Source organism: Colletotrichum costaricense, assembly GCF_030867565.1.
Source record: "Colletotrichum costaricense strain IMI 309622 chromosome Unknown Scaffold_13.1, whole genome shotgun sequence".
Lineage (NCBI taxonomy): Eukaryota > Fungi > Ascomycota > Sordariomycetes > Glomerellales > Glomerellaceae > Colletotrichum > Colletotrichum costaricense.
In genome coordinates, this window is record NW_026848242.1 from 181166 (window position 1) to 200893 (window position 19728).

The 19728-nt window shown below is 49.6% G+C and overlaps 10 protein-coding genes across 10 annotated transcripts; 5 read left to right on the forward strand and 5 right to left on the reverse strand.

Annotated features, from left to right (window-relative positions):
• Positions 1 to 368: 368 nt before the first annotated feature.
• On the forward strand, positions 369 to 1863 carry CCOS01_11487 (major facilitator superfamily transporter; the record flags this gene model as incomplete). The annotated part of the gene is made up of 4 exons (XM_060459640.1): positions 369 to 516; positions 588 to 621; positions 675 to 1257; positions 1306 to 1863. The coding sequence occupies 4 exons, from the start codon at positions 369 to 371 to the stop codon at positions 1861 to 1863; spliced, it is 1323 nt and encodes a 440-aa protein (XP_060309471.1).
• Positions 1864 to 2603: 740 nt separating this feature from the next.
• CCOS01_11488 (ethyl tert-butyl ether degradation EthD) lies at positions 2604 to 2921 on the reverse strand (the record flags this gene model as incomplete). The annotated part of the gene is made up of 1 exon (XM_060459641.1): positions 2604 to 2921. The coding sequence occupies one exon, from the start codon at positions 2919 to 2921 to the stop codon at positions 2604 to 2606; it is 318 nt and encodes a 105-aa protein (XP_060309472.1).
• A 530-nt stretch (positions 2922 to 3451) lies between these two features.
• CCOS01_11489 (ThiJ/PfpI family protein) lies at positions 3452 to 4211 on the forward strand (the record flags this gene model as incomplete). The annotated part of the gene is made up of 2 exons (XM_060459642.1): positions 3452 to 3776; positions 3823 to 4211. The coding sequence occupies 2 exons, from the start codon at positions 3452 to 3454 to the stop codon at positions 4209 to 4211; spliced, it is 714 nt and encodes a 237-aa protein (XP_060309473.1).
• A 605-nt stretch (positions 4212 to 4816) lies between these two features.
• On the forward strand, positions 4817 to 6111 carry CCOS01_11490 (uncharacterized protein; the record flags this gene model as incomplete). The annotated part of the gene is made up of 4 exons (XM_060459643.1): positions 4817 to 4867; positions 5016 to 5739; positions 5818 to 5998; positions 6075 to 6111. 4 exons carry the CDS (start codon positions 4817 to 4819, stop codon positions 6109 to 6111), a joined length of 993 nt encoding a protein of 330 aa, XP_060309474.1.
• A 385-nt stretch (positions 6112 to 6496) lies between these two features.
• On the reverse strand, positions 6497 to 7646 carry CCOS01_11491 (ketoreductase; the record flags this gene model as incomplete). The annotated part of the gene is made up of 3 exons (XM_060459644.1): positions 6497 to 7267; positions 7329 to 7558; positions 7625 to 7646. The coding sequence occupies 3 exons, from the start codon at positions 7644 to 7646 to the stop codon at positions 6497 to 6499; spliced, it is 1023 nt and encodes a 340-aa protein (XP_060309475.1).
• Positions 7647 to 8456: 810 nt separating this feature from the next.
• On the forward strand, positions 8457 to 9530 carry CCOS01_11492 (CipA protein; the record flags this gene model as incomplete). The annotated part of the gene is made up of 2 exons (XM_060459645.1): positions 8457 to 8528; positions 8592 to 9530. 2 exons carry the CDS (start codon positions 8457 to 8459, stop codon positions 9528 to 9530), a joined length of 1011 nt encoding a protein of 336 aa, XP_060309476.1.
• Positions 9531 to 9674: 144 nt separating this feature from the next.
• On the reverse strand, positions 9675 to 10031 carry CCOS01_11493 (uncharacterized protein; the record flags this gene model as incomplete). The annotated part of the gene is made up of 3 exons (XM_060459646.1): positions 9675 to 9847; positions 9901 to 9958; positions 10023 to 10031. 3 exons carry the CDS (start codon positions 10029 to 10031, stop codon positions 9675 to 9677), a joined length of 240 nt encoding a protein of 79 aa, XP_060309477.1.
• A 700-nt stretch (positions 10032 to 10731) lies between these two features.
• On the reverse strand, positions 10732 to 10887 carry CCOS01_11494 (uncharacterized protein; the record flags this gene model as incomplete). Its single annotated transcript, XM_060459647.1, has 1 exon — positions 10732 to 10887. One exon carries the CDS (start codon positions 10885 to 10887, stop codon positions 10732 to 10734), a length of 156 nt encoding a protein of 51 aa, XP_060309478.1.
• A 5902-nt stretch (positions 10888 to 16789) lies between these two features.
• CCOS01_11495 (uncharacterized protein) lies at positions 16790 to 17252 on the reverse strand (the record flags this gene model as incomplete). Its single annotated transcript, XM_060459648.1, has 3 exons — positions 16790 to 16891; positions 16946 to 17147; positions 17206 to 17252. The coding sequence occupies 3 exons, from the start codon at positions 17250 to 17252 to the stop codon at positions 16790 to 16792; spliced, it is 351 nt and encodes a 116-aa protein (XP_060309479.1).
• A 968-nt stretch (positions 17253 to 18220) lies between these two features.
• CCOS01_11496 (uncharacterized protein) lies at positions 18221 to 19119 on the forward strand (the record flags this gene model as incomplete). The annotated part of the gene is made up of 2 exons (XM_060459649.1): positions 18221 to 18380; positions 18446 to 19119. The coding sequence occupies 2 exons, from the start codon at positions 18221 to 18223 to the stop codon at positions 19117 to 19119; spliced, it is 834 nt and encodes a 277-aa protein (XP_060309480.1).
• Positions 19120 to 19728: the final 609 nt, after the last annotated feature.

A 19728-nucleotide genomic window follows, 5' to 3' on the forward strand; every position in this document is an offset into this window, starting at 1 on the left:
AACCCCTCTCTCCCTAGGTGGGTTCTGCTGGGGAACTGAATCTTGGGGCCGAGTTCGGAGACCATCGGCTATGGACGGACGATCCCGACCGCGGTAAATTACCTATAACAGCAAGAATGTCTTTTTGGCCTGTCAAATGTACAGCTGAGAACGGCAGGTATCTACGACCTTTGGCATTTTTCGAACAAGAGTGCCTCACAAGTCTCATCTTTTCAAAAAGATCCATCATCATCGATTCGTTATTCACTGGGGTTTGGCCTCTTCCCCTGCAGTTTACTACCGCACTTTGGAAACCGTTCTTCCCGTCCGAATTTTGCAGTATGGGTGAGAAGCAAGAAGCTGTACCTGATGAGCCGCGATCAACCAAAATGTGCAATACACCTCGAGAACACTCTTACAATGCCGGCATAGCCGCCGAGAGAACAGCCCCCCACAGTAGCATCGAGAGAAGTGCATCGCGGCCAAGTATAATCATTGATACGCCGCCAGATGGTGGCGCCAGAGCGTGGATGGTAGGTGAGTGGAACTCAGCAATGCGCAAATTGTGCACTACACGTGTAAAATGTACATCACTAATGATGTGACAGTTTTTAGCACATTTCTAGTTGTTATGAACACCTGGTTCGTGCTTCAAACTCTGTCGTTGCATGATTTGGGGTGCTAATACTTTGTAGGGGGGTTGCAAACTCCTTTGGCGTCTTTCAGCCATACTTCACCAGAGCGTTTTCGCGGCCACAGTCCGATGTCTCGTGGATCGGTTCATTTGAAGTGTTCCTGCTCTTTTTCGTCGGGACGTTTACGGGACGATGGACAGATATGGGATTCTTTCGTCCCTTGTTCATCGCCGGCTTCTTCCTTGTCATCTTGGGAATGGTTGCTGCCTCGTTTTGTACCACCTACTGGCAATTCTTTCTCGCCCAGGGTATCTGCCTAGGCCTCGGAAACGGCTGTCTGTTCTGTCCCTGTATGGCAGTGACATCTACGTACTTTGCGAAGCGTCGCTCATTGGCGTTCGGCCTCACAGCCGCTGGGGCTGTTGTCGGAGGTCTCACTATTCCGAGCATGGTTCGGCAGCTTTTGCCAAGGATAGGGCTTGGCTGGACCATTAGAGCTATTGCCTTGATTCAGGTTGTGACTTTGATAGTTGCTGGCCTACCAATCAAGACCAGGATTCCACCACGGCAGGCAGCACCTCTAGTAGAGTGGGCAGCCTTTAGAGAATCAGAGTATAGTCTCTATGCTATTGGGGCGTTCATGGTAAGCATGTTGATCCGGAGCGAGCATAAGGTACTAAAAAATGTCCAGTGCTTCTGGGGAACCTATTTTGCCTTCCACTTTCTTGCGGCATTCTCCCGGGACGTCTTGGGACTATCTTACACAGACTCACTTGACCTATTATTGGTTCTCAACGGTGTGGGTGCACTCGGAAGAATTGTTCCGGCCCAGATTGGGGACGTAATTGGTACTATCAACATATTTGCTCCAATGGCGTTCATGACCGGCACCGTAATGTTCTGTTGGATTGGCGTACAAAACACGACCGGGCTGTATGTCTGGACTGCTTTTTATGGCTTTGCTGTTGGCGGAGTTCAGTCACTGTTTCCCTCCGTGCTCAGTAGCTTGACCACGGACCCTCAAAAGCAGGGTACGAGAATGGGCATGGTTTTCACGGTGGTCAGCTTCGCATCTCTCACCGGATCGCCGATTGCAGGAGCCATTATCGATGCGATGGGGGGCAAATACGTTGGCGCACAAGCATTTGCCGGTTGTTGCATGATGTTGGGAATGGCATTCGTTCTTTCCGCACGGATTTGCAAGACACGGAAGATGGGAGCAGGGACATTCGCTTTCATCAAGGTTTGATATGACCTCTACGAGATCCTCATCGTGGACTTCTAGGGTGTGGAGCCCATGAAGCCACGTTGATATCGAATACATCAATGCCTTTGCCAAGGATCTTCTTTTGTGGTACACAGTATCCAGATAAGCCCCATTGCATGATCTTGAAACGATTGCAACACCACGTGAACACGGCGATTGCAGACCACTTTGAACTTTGGTAGTTCAAGTTCTTTCGAATTGTACACGTACAGACCATGCCATTGAACTAAGGGCACGATCTGCGTCATGTCTATGTGTTATTGTTACGGTCTAGGCTTGAGTGGTGGATGCGGACTAAATACCCGTATTCTGCCATGGCTCACAGCGTGGTTCCCGTATAGGTCTACTCTAGCGCCTTTCCTCCGCAGAAACCCCATTCCAGAAATCGTTACCTGTTTAGCTTAAATTCTCTATACGGGAGTCATCTCTACGTGGCCTTACGAGAGTTGGGTTCTTAACAGCAATGGATCACCGTGCTATGAAGGTCCATACATGTATGTTTGACTTCAACCCTGCAGTTTCGCAGAGGCATCTTGAGTAGAAGATGTCTACCTAAGTCAGGAGATTTCAACCGGAAGCCGACACACTACTCAAGCAACAATCTTGCACATATGCATTACTCATATCGATTCGAATTTTATTCATCAACTCTCAACAAAATTTCAGGATGTTTTTGAACCATCATTGATCAACTGACTGTCAAGATATGATACTTCCCATTCTCATGCAAGTACCTCGCCTGTGAGGAAGATAGGTTGCTTGTTGGAGAAGTTGGGTACGTCTCCCATGATCCCACCAGCTTCGGGCCCGGCGAAAGCCGTTTTGATCTGCTCGATGTTGTCCCAGGTGATAGTTGATCCGAAGGCGTACAATGGCTGGGTGCCATCAGCACCCGGTTGAAATTTGGTGACCGACCACGACGTGACGCCGTACTTTCCCCATTGCTCTTGAATCAATGGCATATGCTTAGTGGTGTAGTAGTCGATATCGTACTTGGCATCCGGATCGTTGGGGAAGACGACGGTAATAGTGACGGTCATAGTGATCGATGTTTGTGACGTCTGAAAGAACTGGAGGTGTGGATGGTTTAATGTTCAGAATCGACTTTTTAGATATATAGAATGATCGGCGGGAGTGTAGGGGAGAGGATAGGACGAATGCGGGATAAGCTCGGAATATGAGACGACACAGGGAAATCGGTACTTATACCTCAAGCTCTCAACCGTCTTGCTCGGAGAAAAAGTTCTCTCTCGGATATAAGACATATCCAGATGATACCTACACCCTGGAATGTCAGGACATTTCTTGTACCCGAAATGCATGGCGCGAGTAATAAGACGCCGTAAACTACTTTGGGTATTCCTTTCGTTCCATGAACTAACACTGCGGCGATGCCGATGGCTGATAAATGGCCATTGTTCCGGGAGATGGGCTGTCCGTATGCGTATTTAAGTACGCAATAACCTACGCCCATCCCTGGTCATTATCGCATTCTATCGCATTCAAGCATCGTCTTTCGGCAACCCTCACTCTGTGGTCCTCCCTGATTCCTTACTCCATCCTACCAGCCATGTCGACTAGGCCCAAGCTTCTCGTTGTCTTGACATCTCAGGATATCCTACCAACTCGGGAGGACTTCAAGACTGGATGGTATCTTCCCGAGTTCGTTCACCCATACAACGCTCTTGCCCCTCATGTGGACCTCGTCATCGCTTCTCCTAAGGGTGGTGTTGCTCCCCTCGACCCCTACTCCGTTGAGGACAGCAAAGACGATGTAGAGTGCCAGAGATTTCTGAAAGACAAGAAAGATCTTTGGGAAAAAACTGAGACCCTGTCGTCTTTTATCGGAAGGTCTGCCGAGTTTGCCGGCGTGTTCTACGTTGGCGGACACGGGCGTGAGTAGGGCTCAGACCAAAATGGCCTCATCAAAAGCTTACACAGATCTAGCCATGTTTGATCTCGCCGTCGACCAAGTCTCACATTCTATCATCCGAGAGTTCTACGAAGCAGGCAAGGTTGTCTCGGCCGTCTGCCATGGCCCCGGCGCCCTCGTCAATGTCAAGCTCACAAACGGGGAGTACTTAGTCAAGGACAGCGAAGTTACAGGATTTTCAAATGCTGAAGAAGACGCCTATAGCTTCACAGATGCAATGCCATTTCTTCTAGAAACGGAACTCAGAAACCATGGCGGGAGGTACGTGAAGGCGGATCAGCCGTTTGGGGTGAAAGTCGTGACGAGCGGCAAGGACGGACGCTTGATTACAGGACAGAATCCACCTAGCGCAGGGGTTATTGGGGAAGTATTGTTGGAAGCCATCAGAAACCAGTAGAAAATCGAATGACATATCGAGCACCCTTTGCTTGGCGCGCTCAGTCGCGAAACCTTGAGACGTTTAACACTGCATAGTGAGCGAAGACGAACGAGCATGTGTCGCCAAGATAACACATTTTCCTAGCTAGAGCTAGCGTGAGAAGTATTGCAGGCATTTCGGAGACTTTGTCTTGGCCTAAACAAATGAAATTATCCCAGTACTTTATGCTCAGCTCTCTAGTGCCTCGACACAAGTCGGGCAACTAATTAAGGTAGTAAAATACGGGAATCAACTCAGACAAGACCTCCACAAATTTAGAGTTGGGGGACCGGAACGCTAGCCCGTTTAGGAAAGACCCAGTATTAGGAAACACACAAAGACGACAATGGGACGACGTGCCATGAGACAACCCCAACTTCATCCCTTAGCAAAATGGTGCAGAATCGCCAAACCTGCATCTCGCCATAGTTACAATCGCAGAATTGGACACCTTCCAGAAGTTCGTTGCTTATCCGCAGGCTTCGCTTCGATATTCGCACATTTGTCGGATTATTTAGGCACAAATTGTGGAATGGACCCCTGAGGTTTAGACCGATGGTGAACCGAGGGCGTCTTTCGCCGGCATGCCTTCCATGCAGGGCAAGGAAACTCAAGGCAAGTTCTTTGGACCTACCGAGCATTCAAATTGCATACTTTCTGCTAGAAACCCTCCTTTGACTAACAGTTATTCGCCGCTAGTGTGATCTTCAGCCAGATAGGTGTGGCCAGTGTGCCAGGGCTAGAATAATATGTCATGGATATCGGGACCCTGACGCTATCCAATTCCGTAATGAAAACTTGTCGGCAGAAAAAAAGGTGACTGCTCGTCGGAGCCGTATGCTACCTGCAGAAAATCATCTAGCCACTCTGGAGCTGAGCTGGGATACGCGAGCACGATACGCATTCTTCTCGACGTACATCCAAGGCTTTACTCGGAGCATGGGTGAGATAGCTTACCATTACCGGAACGCACAAACACTAGATCATCTTTCAGCGGGCGTCGAAGCAGCCAGTCTGGCTTTTTTGGCTGTTGAGCTCGACAGCCCAAATCTTCTTCTCCTGGCCAACTCAAGTTACGTCACGGCCATCCGGCGACTTAATCACACTCTCAGCTCACTCGATCCTGACGAAGCGGAAAGAGCTCTTCAAACCATCCTACTGCTAGATATGTACGAAAAGCTTGTCCACCGGGATTCGGGAAAGTCTCAGGCATGGCTGAGTCACGCACAAGGTGGCTTGTCACTACTCGGCGCCCGTGAGACGAGTATTATGTCTACCCCAACAGGCTGTCAAGTTGCAGCTCGACTTGTGACGGCAGTGACGGTGAGCTGTGCCACAGTTGGAGATAGAATACCTCCAGAGCTTACGAAGGCCCGTCGAAATATTGGCTATCGTGTCAAGAGCGTGAAATGGACATTTCTAGGTGTCCTCGCGCAGATTGTCAACCTTAAGTCCGATATCGTTCACGGGAGAATCTCAACATTGGACCTTCTTGTCAAGGCAAAATGTCTCGACGAAAGAATCGATACGTTGGACAAGGCCCGCCCACCATCCTGGAAGCCAAAAACCATACAAGTCACTGCAGATGAGCGAGTCCTGGGATTATTTTATGACATCTACCCGGACCACTACATCACTCAAGTCTCCAATGCAATCTGCACCATCCGCCTCATTCTTTATCACCTTCTCAAGACTTACGTCCCTGAGGAGAGTCGCCCGAAAGAGGACACCTTTCATGGAACGAATCGCGACTCGGTCAATCAAATGTGCGCCTCAGTGCCTCAATTCATCTTACCAGGAGTACACAAAACAAATTCGTTGCCTTTCTCGCCTGTACAACGACTTCACTGCAGCACTTTCCTGGCGCCCCTTTATCTAATCAATCAAGTATCAGAAGATGAGAAAGTAAAAGCTTGGGTGCATCAATGTCTGAAGTTTATGTGGCAATCTGGACGACTCAAATCAGCAAAAGAAATACTTTATGTTACACAAACGGCACCAGACCTAGATTACTGGACCGTGTTTGCAATGACCGGTAGCTACGCGCTTGGTGCCTAGCAGAATGATCCTGGCTCTTGGGTACCTCCTCAGTCATGAATAAAATGCAGAATGAGAAAAGTTCAGTTGTTCATCTAAAATAAATAAAAACTGTGTGAAAGAAGGAAATCCAAGCGCCCGCATCAATTCGAGGTCTTATCTGCAACAGCTCAATGAAATCTTGGCCAAACTCGATTCATTATCGATGGGTGCGTATGAGTCTCTGTCTACTCCTCTAATCCATCCAATGATATAGTTGAGTCAACGACAGTCCTTTCATACGGAGTCCATTGTAAGCCCAGAATCTCCTTCGCCCGGGACGTGTTGTATCCAAAGGACCTTAAAGCCGGACTGGGCGCTCCTCCATAGCTACCAGGCTCTGGTAGCTTTTCCCGCATTGAAGGGAAGCTGTTCCAAAGTGCATTCGCCATCTCTTCATTGCTGTAGAAGCCGGCTGTGGTGAGAAAACGCTTGCCTCCGGCGCCCTGGACCTCTATGGCCCTTACGTGTGCCAGGGCGACGTCACGGACGTCAACCCAGAGCGGCAAACCTGTGGGCGGCAGGCCTGCCTTGTGCTTTCCCAGAATGACTTCCGCCAGAAGCTGGTTCGAAGTGTTGATTGCGGAGAGGGACTTGACCGGCAATTTCACGGGACCATAGATCATGGGCGGGCAGATTGTGGACAGAGTAAAGCTTGGCTTCTCGGTCTCGACAAAGTTCCAGGCCGCCCTTTCGGCGAAGACTTTTGAAGCAACGTATGCCATCATGACATTCGAGTAAGCATCTTCAAGAGTGACTGGGCTCCAATCTTCCTCTGAGTACGTCTTTTCTGCGCCCATTGATGCAAGCCCAGGATTCAGAATGGCTGCGAAGGAGGAGGTCACGACGACACGCTTGACATTGGGGCAAGAATCCTTGATCGCCTTGAGAACGCCTGTTGTACCAAGGACAGCTGGATCAATGAGATCTTTTTTTGGGTCGGTGACATTGTAATGGAACTATGCATTGTTGAGTAGGAAGTTCACAAGACGGTAAAAGTCAAGTTTCCAGGAGACTTACTGGGCTTGCCACGTGTATCACAGCTTCGAGTCCAAGAGAGCTCAGACCTTCGAAAGCCCCATGCGCCGCAATATCTGGGACAATCACAGTGTTGAAAATGTCATGAGAAACGTCTGTGTAAGCATCCAGTACCGCTTGAGCCTTTTCCTGAGATCGGACAGTGGTGATAACGGAGTGACCACGCTTCAACAGAGTGTCAATGACATGACCGGCCACGAAGCCAGTGCCTCCTATGTTCCAAACAGGTTTTTCATTAGCCTAAGGTAATATCACTCTCATCATACACTAAATCGTACCGGTAACAAGAACTTTCGTCATGATTGTGTGTGATAATAAGGTAGGAGATGGAGAAAGTGCTCGCGTTGCGTTTATGGATGGCTTGTATGATCGAGAGACGGAACTTGAGAAGCAATCGTGAGGCTTTTTCAGCAGTTTATAAGTCGACTGCTTTATCATTCGCCATTGTAATTAAGCCATGCGTACTTCCTGATGAAAATTAGGAGAATGGTAGGCGTCAGGTCCGGATGACGAAGCAGAGTGAGCCCAGCAAGCAATGGACCTTTCTCAGTGGTTCGACCTTAGCTTCCATGAGCTTCCAAGACATTGCAGAATCAGTCATGAATCTTGCAATTACGGAGTCACTGGCCCTGGAATACCCCTAGCATCAGCATAAGGTTCGAGATGGCTTGTAGGGCGTGATGCAGGCCGTAACGCTAGCCATTTCCAGACACGGACATCGTTTTTCAGAGCGAGCTAGGAACTGGCGGGTGGGGAAAATAGTCCGGCGCTTCGTGTCCGTGTCGGTAATACCACGACATTACTCAAAATGGTGCTGACAGTTAACTCCATTAGCTCCGATATATGGTTCATCGCGGTTGACTTACATTGAAATATCTCAAGACCACGTCTGATTTCAAAGCAAGTAAGTTTATCAGAAGAATTAAATACGTCGGCGCGCCAGATTACAGTCATTTGAATTACCACTTGAAAAATGAGTTAGATATCATACGCATTGCATCCTGATCTCCCGGCCTATTTAACCGCCACTGCAAAAGTTCCCGTCGGACTTCATTGGTCTCGAAGTTGCCTCATAGTCTGTACGTTAACTTCATCCCAACTAGGGGCAAAATGGTCGGAGGCTTTGCACGAGATGCTCCTAATGGGTTCGAGAACTACATTCACAAGGTAGCCATTGTAGGAGTAAGTTTTTCCGGATACGTTCTGCATGTGGATATGAGCTATAGTTAAGGTAATAACTTGCAGGCTGGCGGTAACATTGGGAAAGCCATCGCAGAGGAACTCCTAAAGACAGGGAAGCATACAGTGACCGCCATCACGCGTAAAGAAAGCACCAGTACCCTGCCGAATGGTGTCAAGAAGGCTTTAGTCAATTACGAGGACACAAAGTCTTTGGTCGCAGCTCTCAATGGCCAAGACTTCCTCATCATCACGCTTTCACTGAGCGCTTCTCCGGGTACTCACACGTCTCTGGTTCAAGCTGCTGCTGAGGCAGGCGTTCCATACGTCATGCCTAACGCCTACAGTATCAACGCACACAGCGCAGCAATCAGGAAGGACATTCCTGTCACAAACGCCGTCATGGAGAACATCGCTGAGGTTCAGAAAGCGGGCCTGACTTCGATCACGCTGATGAACGGGTTTTGGTACGAGTACAGCCTCGTCGCTGGTTCTGCCACCTTTGGGTTCGACTTGAAGAATCGTACAATCACTTTGTATGACGACGGTGACCAAGCTATCAAGGTCTCTACATGGGCACAATGTGGTCGCGCCGTGGCATCTATGTTGAGTCACAAGATCCTCCCCGAGAACGCCGACGATAACTCGACAACCATCTCCCAATTTCATAACAAGACTGTCTTTGCGTCAAGCTTCAAGGTCAGCCAGCGCGATATGCTGGAGAGTGTCAAACGAGTGACGGGGACAACGGATGCTGACTGGAGGATTGATCATGAGACAACTAAGAAGAGGTACAATGACGGTCTTAAAGAGCTAAAACAAGGCAATCATGAGGGCTTTTATAAGTTGATGTACGCCCGGGTGTTCCAGCCGACCGATGATGCGGACTTCCAGTCTGACAACGATCTTTTGCAACTGCCAATCGAAGACTTGGATGAAGCTACGCGCACTGCCGTATCAATGTCGAGAGCCTCTGCAAACGATAGCGAGGCCAATCGGCACTAATCACAAAAACGCTCGATATTACTTACATCTGATTCCTTTCGCAAACATCCTCTACTCGAGATCTTCATCATGCCCCCTTCTAGAAAAAGTACACTTCACCCTACCATCACATTTGTCATTCAATCTCATAGTTCAGAGAGAAAATCATTTGCCAAGGGCGGCTTGCTTCTCTTTGGCTGCCTTCTCCGCCTCAAGAGTTTCTGCCCAGGTCATCTTGGATATGCGCGGAGGAGGGTCGCGTTGTCCCTTGGAATTCCGAGGGACACTACTTGCTGCGACACAATCAGGGCCATCGGAATGATAAGAGCGGCTATCAGCTTGAATGATATTAGTGACTTAACACATCAAGAGAGATTCGATGTCTACAAACCCATTGTGTTTGTAACAGACAATGCCACCTTGTCGGCCGTCTCGCCCAAAGACTTCAACTAGATAACGTCAGCACATGGAGGGTACAAGGTTGCAACCAGTCCAAGAGCGTATATTACTTACGAAGCCCATGTTTAGAATAATGCAGATTCGGAAATTAAAGGATGAGATGGAATTGTACTTGATCGCACAATGCGCCGATAAATCGGTGGGCGTGTGGGCAAGGTCGTCTCTTATCTATCCAAGTTTTGTTTCGTGGTTTCCTGCTTTCGACGACTATCTTCTAGCAAGCCGCACAGCCGCAATGCTACGCACATCGGCTAGAAAACAAATCATTCGTCGTCAATGACAGGTTGCGTCATTTTTGGGCGCATCCGACCACCTGAGCAACTGGCTATTGTTATGCCAAGGGAAATTTAACGCCAATTCAAGTTTGGAGGCGCTGCGCCGCTGACACTTGGCATAATCGCCATGTGAACAGCCAGGAAAGAAGTGAATGGTGGGATTGATGTCCGAAATTTGTCGATAGGCTCCCAAGCAAGGTTAGCCGATACGCCCGAGTTATATGGCTTACTGTGCTCTCCGCCCCCAACCTCCTTTATAACGACACCTTCAATTACGTATGACGTTTTCAATTCTGACATCCAGGAGAAAAGAAAAGAAAATCTGTCCCTGCCCAACCATGTTCCTTCTACCATAGTATATTTAATTGCCTTTGGTATAATCAACCTAGAGGTCTTGAAAATGAAGATTGAGATGTCTGTGCTAGTCAATGTTTGTCGGCAATTCTTCGGCAGTATCAGCTCGATTCACGGTCACGACAGGGGCGATACTACCTGCGCCTAGTTTCGATGATTCTCTGCGCAGTCTCTTTTGAATAAAGTAAGCCGATTCGTCTTGTGCGAAATACTGACGAGCGGATTGACTTCTTTGGGACAGGGGACGCGACTATCATAAGGAAACCAACGAAGCAAGAAGGCGCGGACATGGGTGACGGCAACGGTCGCTTCAACGATGTTGTTCGCAGCTCTGAATGTAGTTGAAGACAGTGTTGGCTGGACTTAAAACTATATCAAATCAGTCACTCAGTACGAAAATCTGGACTTGGATGGGTCGCTAGTGAACAAAAATGCCAACATCGAAAGGCCTGGATGCTATGTGGTCGACTCATAGCTGAAGTTCGTTTTCTTCACACAACGTCACCTACAGTACTTGACCATTGCATTCAAATTGAGAAGACGAATCTGGTTTTATGAAAGGGAGATATTTGCTGGGAAAGGTTGAGATTCTGAACAGTTCTTGAGAAGAGGCCAACAGTCAGACTTTGGAATATTAGTCATACCGCCATATCCAGTAGTATTGCGATACTATAGGGATATAGAGAAGATCGTGGTGTTCGATTCTTTTTCGTGACAGTGGTTTTCTTCATGGAATAATTACCTGAACTTACCTGCCGGAAAACGGCACAAATGAGGATCACGGCAGCCCTACCACGAAACCTCCTCGTTTTAGAAAATCTAGTCTCGTCAGGTTTCAGTGCAAGCCGGAATTGCCGCATGAAGAGTTACCGGTGCACTTGCCCACGTGCTTGATACTTCCTATCTATCAGTGCCCCCATATTTGCGACATTGTGAGGTTTTTGCTAAGTCAGAATAACAGGGGTGGATTACTGCAGGCAACAACTCTCGTCTCGGTGTAGTACGTTACATCGCTGCGAGATACATGAAGGTGTCTACATAGGTATGCGAGAAGATACATTGTTTTTGGTGCACTTTATGGCGCGAGACTGCGTTTCCAATCCTCCAAGATACGTGTGAAGTGTTGTCGGGCATTAGTCGCTGAGAATTTCATTGGCTCTGATTTCTGCTCGCCGAACATTGACAAGACTCAATCCGGCCTTCTGCATCTCGAGAGTACGTGTCTACGTGAAAATAAGTTGTCATAAGTTCTCGAAAATCACGCAGAACGCTTTTCAACTAGTAATATCAATTTTTCGGCCCAACCTTATTGACGCCCGCTTGCAATCAACTTGCACATCTCGGATTCTCGGCGACACCAAGTCGCGTCCTCATGCCGAACAATTGACCGAATGTGCGAATAATGTCGATTGAAGGCGATCATTTCCCCCAAGAAAAAATTGCGTGTTGATCTTTTGATCTGCAGTCTTTCCGTGGTGGCCTTTCCGAGGACGGACTATCGTTGACAAACATTGTCAGAAGAAGCAACAGGACGTGTACTTTCCGGGCTTTGGGCAGCGTGGAGCACCTACCTGTAGGTAGCTCAGAGTAATTGATTTCATCTCTCTTCACAGTCTCAGCGAACGAGTATGACGTCTGTTCCCTCAACCCGGGTCGCTCCTGTCGGGTCAAGTGTGACTTGAACTTATCAAGTAGGTAGTTCATTTACAGAGGCTGTAGTTCACCATGTCAAGTCAGAGAGTTCCAAGCTTTCAGTACCCATGTCTTGAGTTTTCATTTTGACTTCATCTCTCATACGAATCATCATACGTTACTATCCAATTTTGACTTCGGTTCCTGACTTTTGGGTTGTCTGAGTCGTTGAACCTCTAGTAAAGCCTACCAAGGTAGAGTTGCTGTAAAGGGCTTTATTCCCGCAATTTGGCATTGACTGTCATCTCCTTTCTGGGAAAGATCTTCGTCTTTAAGTTTTGCAATTGGCATCCCGGGACTTGGGGTTGTTGAATCGAACATTCCCTCTGCACCACTTGTTGTATTGCTCCATGTGGTCGTCTCCAAGGGCGAATCCCCTCGCGCTTCTCCGACATGCGGTGCAATATAACTTCTCAAAGCGCGGGGTGTACTAAGTCTCTGTGCGAAAATCTCTGTAGTATAAGCGAGCATTTACCACGAACGTCTTAGTTGAGATCTATCATAATTACTCGGCGCGCACCTTGATGGCACCTTCTGCCGTGAAGCCGAGAGAAAATACTCGGCTTCACGGCCGGTGAGTGGCAACACTTTCTACGCAACCGTCAAACTCGACCAATCCAGCAACACCGACTATCGTCCGGCGAAATCACGTCTGATTGACCTTGACCCGAGGGCCTGGAAATAACGGAGTTGAAATAACGGAGTTGCTCCGCCTTGGTCGATTTCGCTGCACGGGCAGCCGTATGCGGTACTACCGGCATCGTGAGCGGTAGAAGAGAAAGCTCCATGGCTGCCCCGGACCCAGCCTCCAAAGACGCAATTGAGAAAAAGAAATTTTCCACCCAATCACGAAAGCAGCATCAGACTCGGGTGCGCTAGTACACTTAACAGAAAGGATTTGAGCGAAATTGGCGCTGAAGATCGAAGGGGGTTGGAAGGTTTGAGGCCGGTGGAGATATTGGTAGAAATTCTATTCCGAATTGATATGTGATAGTACCACCCGATTGACTCCATGTCCAACTTGCTCCAGGTTCCAACTACCGCAAGGATCTTCAGGGTCTCTTGTCGAGTCGACTCATTAGACTTTCCCATACTGATGAAATCACCCTAACAGCCACGTCAGCCTCGTGGCATATCGGATTGACCCGAATGAAAGCGCGAGCCCAACTCACGGCATGTTCCGCGGTGTTAGTTGCGCCTGGACTTGTTGCATCAACAGACTAATTCGTAACAACCAGAGAGGTACTGGCTACCTAATGTACAATAGATCGACTACTCGATCACATGATTAAGTCCAAGTGCGATAAGGTTGAAGGAATCACCCACCCACCAGCCCCATCTCCATATCGTACGCTGTCAGAAATGACATGCGTTTAGCGAACAGCAAACAACTCGCACCAAGCTTTCAACCCGCGGTGCCAAGATGGGCAATAACCCTAATCAAAGACTTCCTCCGCGTTTTCAATAACACTTGTGGCTCGAGTTACGTTATAGCAACTCGGTTGCTCCCTTCTGCTTTGTGTAGAATCTTGTGACTTGTGATGAAATATATATCCACTGGGTGACTGGTCGCCAGTGAACTGTTGAAACTCTAATTAGAGTGTCCCATGGCATAAACTAAGCTGTGTCTCTCGACGGCGGTGAGTACCCGGGCCCGTGCTTTTACATCTTGCCTGCCGCGCTGGAATATGGGATGTGGGCGGGATGACCCTTTGTCGTTATCAGAACCTTTGAGCACGTTTTTCATTTGGCAAATCACTTCATTCTTAGTCGGATGTCATACGCACGGGACGTTTGGATGCGTCGGCAGGATGAGGTTCTTGCCTTTTTAGCTCCACTTGCCGCTAGTATACATAGTAGAGCACCGTAATTCAGAGCATGACGCGCCCAATATGACGGGCTTGAGAAGATGCTTTTGCGAGCGACTCTCTCGAACCCCGTATGTCAGTATATCAAATGTGACTACTTGAGATATAGTGCTTTATTTCTGGAGTAATACAGGCTACAATCATGTCAATTTGATGGGTATGATAACTGAACATGCCTTTGGGTAACCGCGCGTTGTGTCCACACATAGTGTGTTCACGCACATTGTGTTTACGTACAGAAAAGGGAGCAATTCTTAAACTTGCGAAGCTTGGCATCGAAGTCTCTGCCCAGTTCGCCATAGCACGTGTAGATTCCACCACAATGGAGACGTGTTTGAGTTATCTGATCTTTTCTAGCTCGATTGAAGGCCAAAGCTCGGATTCACAAAATCGTATCAATTGATTCCGGCAGAAACATTCCGATGGCGGGAAAAAGGCGAAAATGCCTCCAGCTAGCTCCTATTGATGGCCCGTGATGTGGATATTCTTACGAGTCTAGAACCTCCTTCGAGATCCATCCTAGAGTCGGACATGAGGTCGGAGATTCACCGACTCTCTAACACTACTTGACTCTAATCAGTGTCCTCGTTGCCAGAGAGCTGCTTTCCTTGTCGATTGATAAGACATGGAGCGCTATGAGCACGTGGACAATGCTCTCCAGGTCATCCACTCAGGAATGTGATGAGAGGTCATTCCCTGGACAAATAACAGCATCTACGCAAAACTGAGCCAATGACCTCAAAGACGTCCAACACGATGAGTTGCTGATTTGGACCGAAATGGTCGAAGAGGAGGCCAATGACAGGGCGACTGACTCGGAACAGCCCCGTCCCCTTCTAAGCTTCTCCGTAGAGGCGACGCCCTATGGCCCGAGAGCTAGGCGGCCCACAAGGATCATCCGGAATGTTCGCACTAATACATGGCTTATTATGCGTGGGGTTTTCCAGTTGTGCCGCAGACTCCCAATTTTCCAAGCCGAAGCTGGTTGGCCGAGGATGTTGTGGTGAGATCTAAATTCAGCTGGCGCATTTGAGTGGCAGAGTCCCAAGTAGACGGATCGCCCCCATTTTAGAGCAATCTCATCACTCTCGCATTATTCTTCAATTTGAAACAGCGGCGCCTATAGAAGGACCTATATGCAATTTTAGGTTGGTCACTATGGTGAATGTGATGTGACGCCGGCTTCTCCGATCACATCGCAATCCTTGTTTTTGGCGGGTTTGCCTCGTAAATGCAAGAACTACACCTTCGCCGTGCGCTTGGCACCTTAAGCTTATCTCTATGTCATAGAAGCTCATCGTGGCATCATTCCTAATATCGATCCATGGCCTCCAAGAAACCTTTGCTATCCGTACAACTGCAGATCCGTACGCAGGCTGACTCATGCGACGACAAAAACCACAGTAAAGAGCGGGACACGTGCCTCTGCAAACCTTTTTGTTTATATTACCCTGTCGTTGATCTGTCCCCCTTCCACAAGGTCCTACGAGGCCAATCCCACCGTAGCAACGCGCCAGGTACCCGCCGTCACAACGGTCAGCCTAGGTCAGCCCTGGCGAACCTCACCTGGGGCTGAAATAGCGAGCTGCACCCCGAGGAGCTAATTACTTGAGACGATCCATAGATTCCATCTGAACAAAAGTCTAATCATCGGATGCTGGGGTGAGCCATCTGGACGGTAGACAACATTCCCCACAAGGGACCCCTGCTTAGCGCAAACTATCCGGCGATTCCGTCGCTAAAACAACGCACCAACCGAGTCACGGTTGACTGTTCTTCTCGACGCGCTGTTGAACCAAAGTCCAATCTCACCTTCCATCCAGCGGCGAGAAGCCCGCGGCGATTACGTTCGCTTCTGCGCCGGAGCCGAACTGAAGGCGACATGCAGACACGCCGACACGCCGAACCAACCCAAAGAGTTCCCGATATGGGCTGCTGGCGATGGCCTCTTGGCACGACACTTGCCAACCAACCACAACCCACTTACCCCATTACATTGCGACGTCGTATTACTGCACAAGAGAGGAGATTGCGGAGGGCCCTGGCAACGGGTCCCGTTTTGGTTCCAAGAGGTAGCATCCGTCCAAGGCGGCTCAAAGAGCCGAAAATTCGAGAAGTCAACGACAGCCGCGTGGGCGTGATGTTCTCAAAATTGAACATTGAGGCGATGAGCTCAAAACACAAGACTCTTTTGGTGTCAAATTATGAATTATGAAAAGAGGCGGCCGTAAGTCAGAAGAGGTTAGGAGGTCCCCTCCCGACGTCATTTTGCCTTTTTACTTCCCGTGGCTGGTCAAAGTATAATCGAAGAGTCGAACGAGTCAAACAACATTGAGGCCTGTGCGTGCGGGCAAACGTCCTCATCCCACTCTACAAGCACCGTGCGGGCTGAACCATCTGCGGCCCGGTCAAGAAACACATGGAGACATTGAATCAGAAGTTTTGAAATTCAAGAAATAGTAAATTATGGTTATCGGAATATGTACTAATGTCGATAGGTATCTACTTTCGAAGCGAGTCCCAGCCCAACTTCATGGTAATCAAGTATATGCAGCCATGAAAAAAAAGTGGTATCTCAATGTTCGTCCGTCGTCGTCCCAGCCAGAAAATCGAAAACAGGAATGCCAAAAGTTTAGTTGGCTTCGGAGCCCTGAGCGCCGCACTTCTTGCTGCAGTAGTAGTTCAGCTCATCGCCTCCAATGTGCCAGCCAGCAGAGTTGCACTGGAAGCCGTCCTAGAATCTCAATGTTAGACTACAATCGACTGAACACGGCAGAAGAGAACTTACAAAGGTGCAGTCGGGGCACTTATCCCATTGCTTGTTTCCGGTGTTGCGGTTCTTGTAGTAGTTGCAAGCGCACTTAGTCGCCTCGGGCAAGATCTCGTACTTCTTGCTCCAGGTGTAGCTCACACTCCAGCCAGTGCCGCCGACGGGCATTTCTTGTCTGTTTGTCACGCAGACACCGGCGTTGTGGAGTTTGGCGTTGGCACTAGGAAAGCATCGTCAGTATCTATGTTGGCTCGGGACAAAGCTAGGACAAGGCTTACCCGGCGGCCATGAGGCCAACGGAGAGGAGGATGGATGAGAGCTGCATCTTAAACGAGTAAGGTGTTTTTGGGACGTGCTTCTAGGAGCTTTGGCGGTAGTATGGGGGGAATAGATATTGTGAAAACGTGGTAGAGATGAGATGTAGAAGGTTGATTTGTGGGTAGATTGGGACGAGGTGACGGGAAGCTGAAATACTTGTACGGAGTATGATGGCCGGGTTGAAGGAGAACCTCGCTATCTTCGCATCTTACCTCATTCAGGAAGCTCCAATCTATTGGACACTGCACTATCGAATGTGCATTACTCGACGAGAGATGAGCTCGGCGTCCGAGGATGCTGCGAATGGCCACTTCCTCTTGCGTGCGACTTTCGGTGTGAATTTCAGCGGGAACTTGATATCCAACTTTACCCGCAAAAGAGATCCAGGCCATCAAGCTCTCTCCCGCGTGACGGGGCGCTGAATCGTGCAAATATGGAACTTCCTATCCTTGATAAGGCAAGTAGCGACGGTGATGATGGGGCTTTGTCTGGGGCGGCACCCATCTGTCGGTGTCTGGTTCCGACGAAACGGGGCCGATTTTTACCCATTCAGACGGTGAAACAAGGGCACATGCGCACGATTGCAGCATGTTACCCTGAGAGGTACTCGGCCGGAGAAAATCTACATTCCTTGGTACGAGGCGGGTTGGGTCTACGTACCCATGAATGAGGGTCTCCCACCATGACTCGCAAGGTCAACGTTGCCATCCGAAAGAAGGAAGATGCATGGGAGGAGAACCCCAACTTTCAGACGAACGCCGCTCGCAGCGCGGTGTAATTCAACGGCAAAATGTAGATTACGTCTCGTGGTGATTGCTATCAGCTATTGAGACACCGCGATGGTCTCGAAGACCGGTGTATAAAGTCGTCAGAATCTCCCGGGTCCTCTTGGCAACATTCAGTCACCCATCCTCATCAACTTCCCCCTCCCCTCCTCTTCCACCTCAACATCTCAAAAATCATCAGCCGTCCAAAATGGTTTCCTCCAATCTCATCGCTCTCCTGATGGCCTCGGCCGTCAGCGCCGCTCCCTTCTTCTCGGTCCCGCTCCACGAGCGTGGCATCAATCTCACCAAGTGGACTCCTGACCACAGAGTAACCGACAATGAGATTGTTCTCCTGACCAACGGCGAGGGTAAGTCTTCCTCCACTTACGACAACTCTTAAACTCTGTGCCACGTGCTGACTCCGATCTTGCAGAAAAGATCATCAAGACCGAGGACTGGTACAAGCTCCTCGATGACGAAGGCATCCTCAGCGAGGCCCCGGAGATCGATCATGACTGGATCGAGTCCGCCGCCAACATGTCCGCGCTCGAGTACGACCCCTCCGTCCACGAGAAGCGCGACTGCGCCTACACCACCTCCACCATCATCGACAAGACTGAGCGCTTCGTCGACTGGGACGTGCAGATGTCCCCCGTTGTCATCGGGCCCCGCGGCGGTATGGATCTTACGGTCTCCAAGTCTTACTCCATCGCCAACTCGGTCTCGCTCTCTGCCGGCCTCACCCTTACCGGCACCAAGAGCATGATTGTCGACGCCATCAGCCGCGGCACTGGCGCCGCCGCCCCTAACGTTGGCATCAGCCTCACCCGCACCTGGACCACCATGTCCGGCAATCTCATCCGCGGCAACGTCGGCGAGGGCTACACTGGTGTCGTCATCACCACCCCCTGGACCACCCGCCGCTACGGCCGCTTCTTCCAGGGCTGCATCGGCTCCCTGCGCCAGACCGGTACTTGGATGGCTGACACCCACGACGAGGGCTCCTACGAGGGCGTCAGCTGGGTCTCCGGCGCCATCACCGTCTGCAGCAAGAAGCAGAGCTGGATCCCTCTTACCCGCTGCCATGGCCAGGGTGAGTTCCGCTAAGTGGCTTGCATCTCACGACGAAGGCGGACCGGCGAATCATCATCACCTGCGGTGATGCATGACAACAGCAATTACTACATGACGGGGTTTGGCGCAGGGCTTCTTCGACATCCTCGCCCGGTGTGTCGCGGCGCGAATTGGATAATGAGGGATGAGAGGATTGTGGATACCCATTGGCATTTTCTTCACACACATATTCTTAACTGTACATAGCTCTTCTAGAGACGGACATATTACGACACTCGCCGCGCAACGGGCCTTAATAATTTGACGTACTACGAACACTTGACTTATCGTTCCAATTTGGTGAATTCCTGTATTTGAATGCTTGGTTGACAGTGAGTATTTCAATAGCGATAACCCGAATGATGGCGCGGTTCCCAAAGGAATGCTACGGAGGAACCGGATGGCGCCGGAAAACTGCCGGAAATAAAGTGGACCTCGACGCCGGCAGTGCATCCGGGATTCGGAGACAGAATGGTCGGCGCGGATGCGGAAGGCGAAGCTCCAAGGAGGCCGACACATCTCGTTTCGGGCAATAACCATCCCCGATTGAGACTGCCATCTCAGAAGCGAAGTCGCGGAGCATCGCCCCCGGATCCGAGTCAT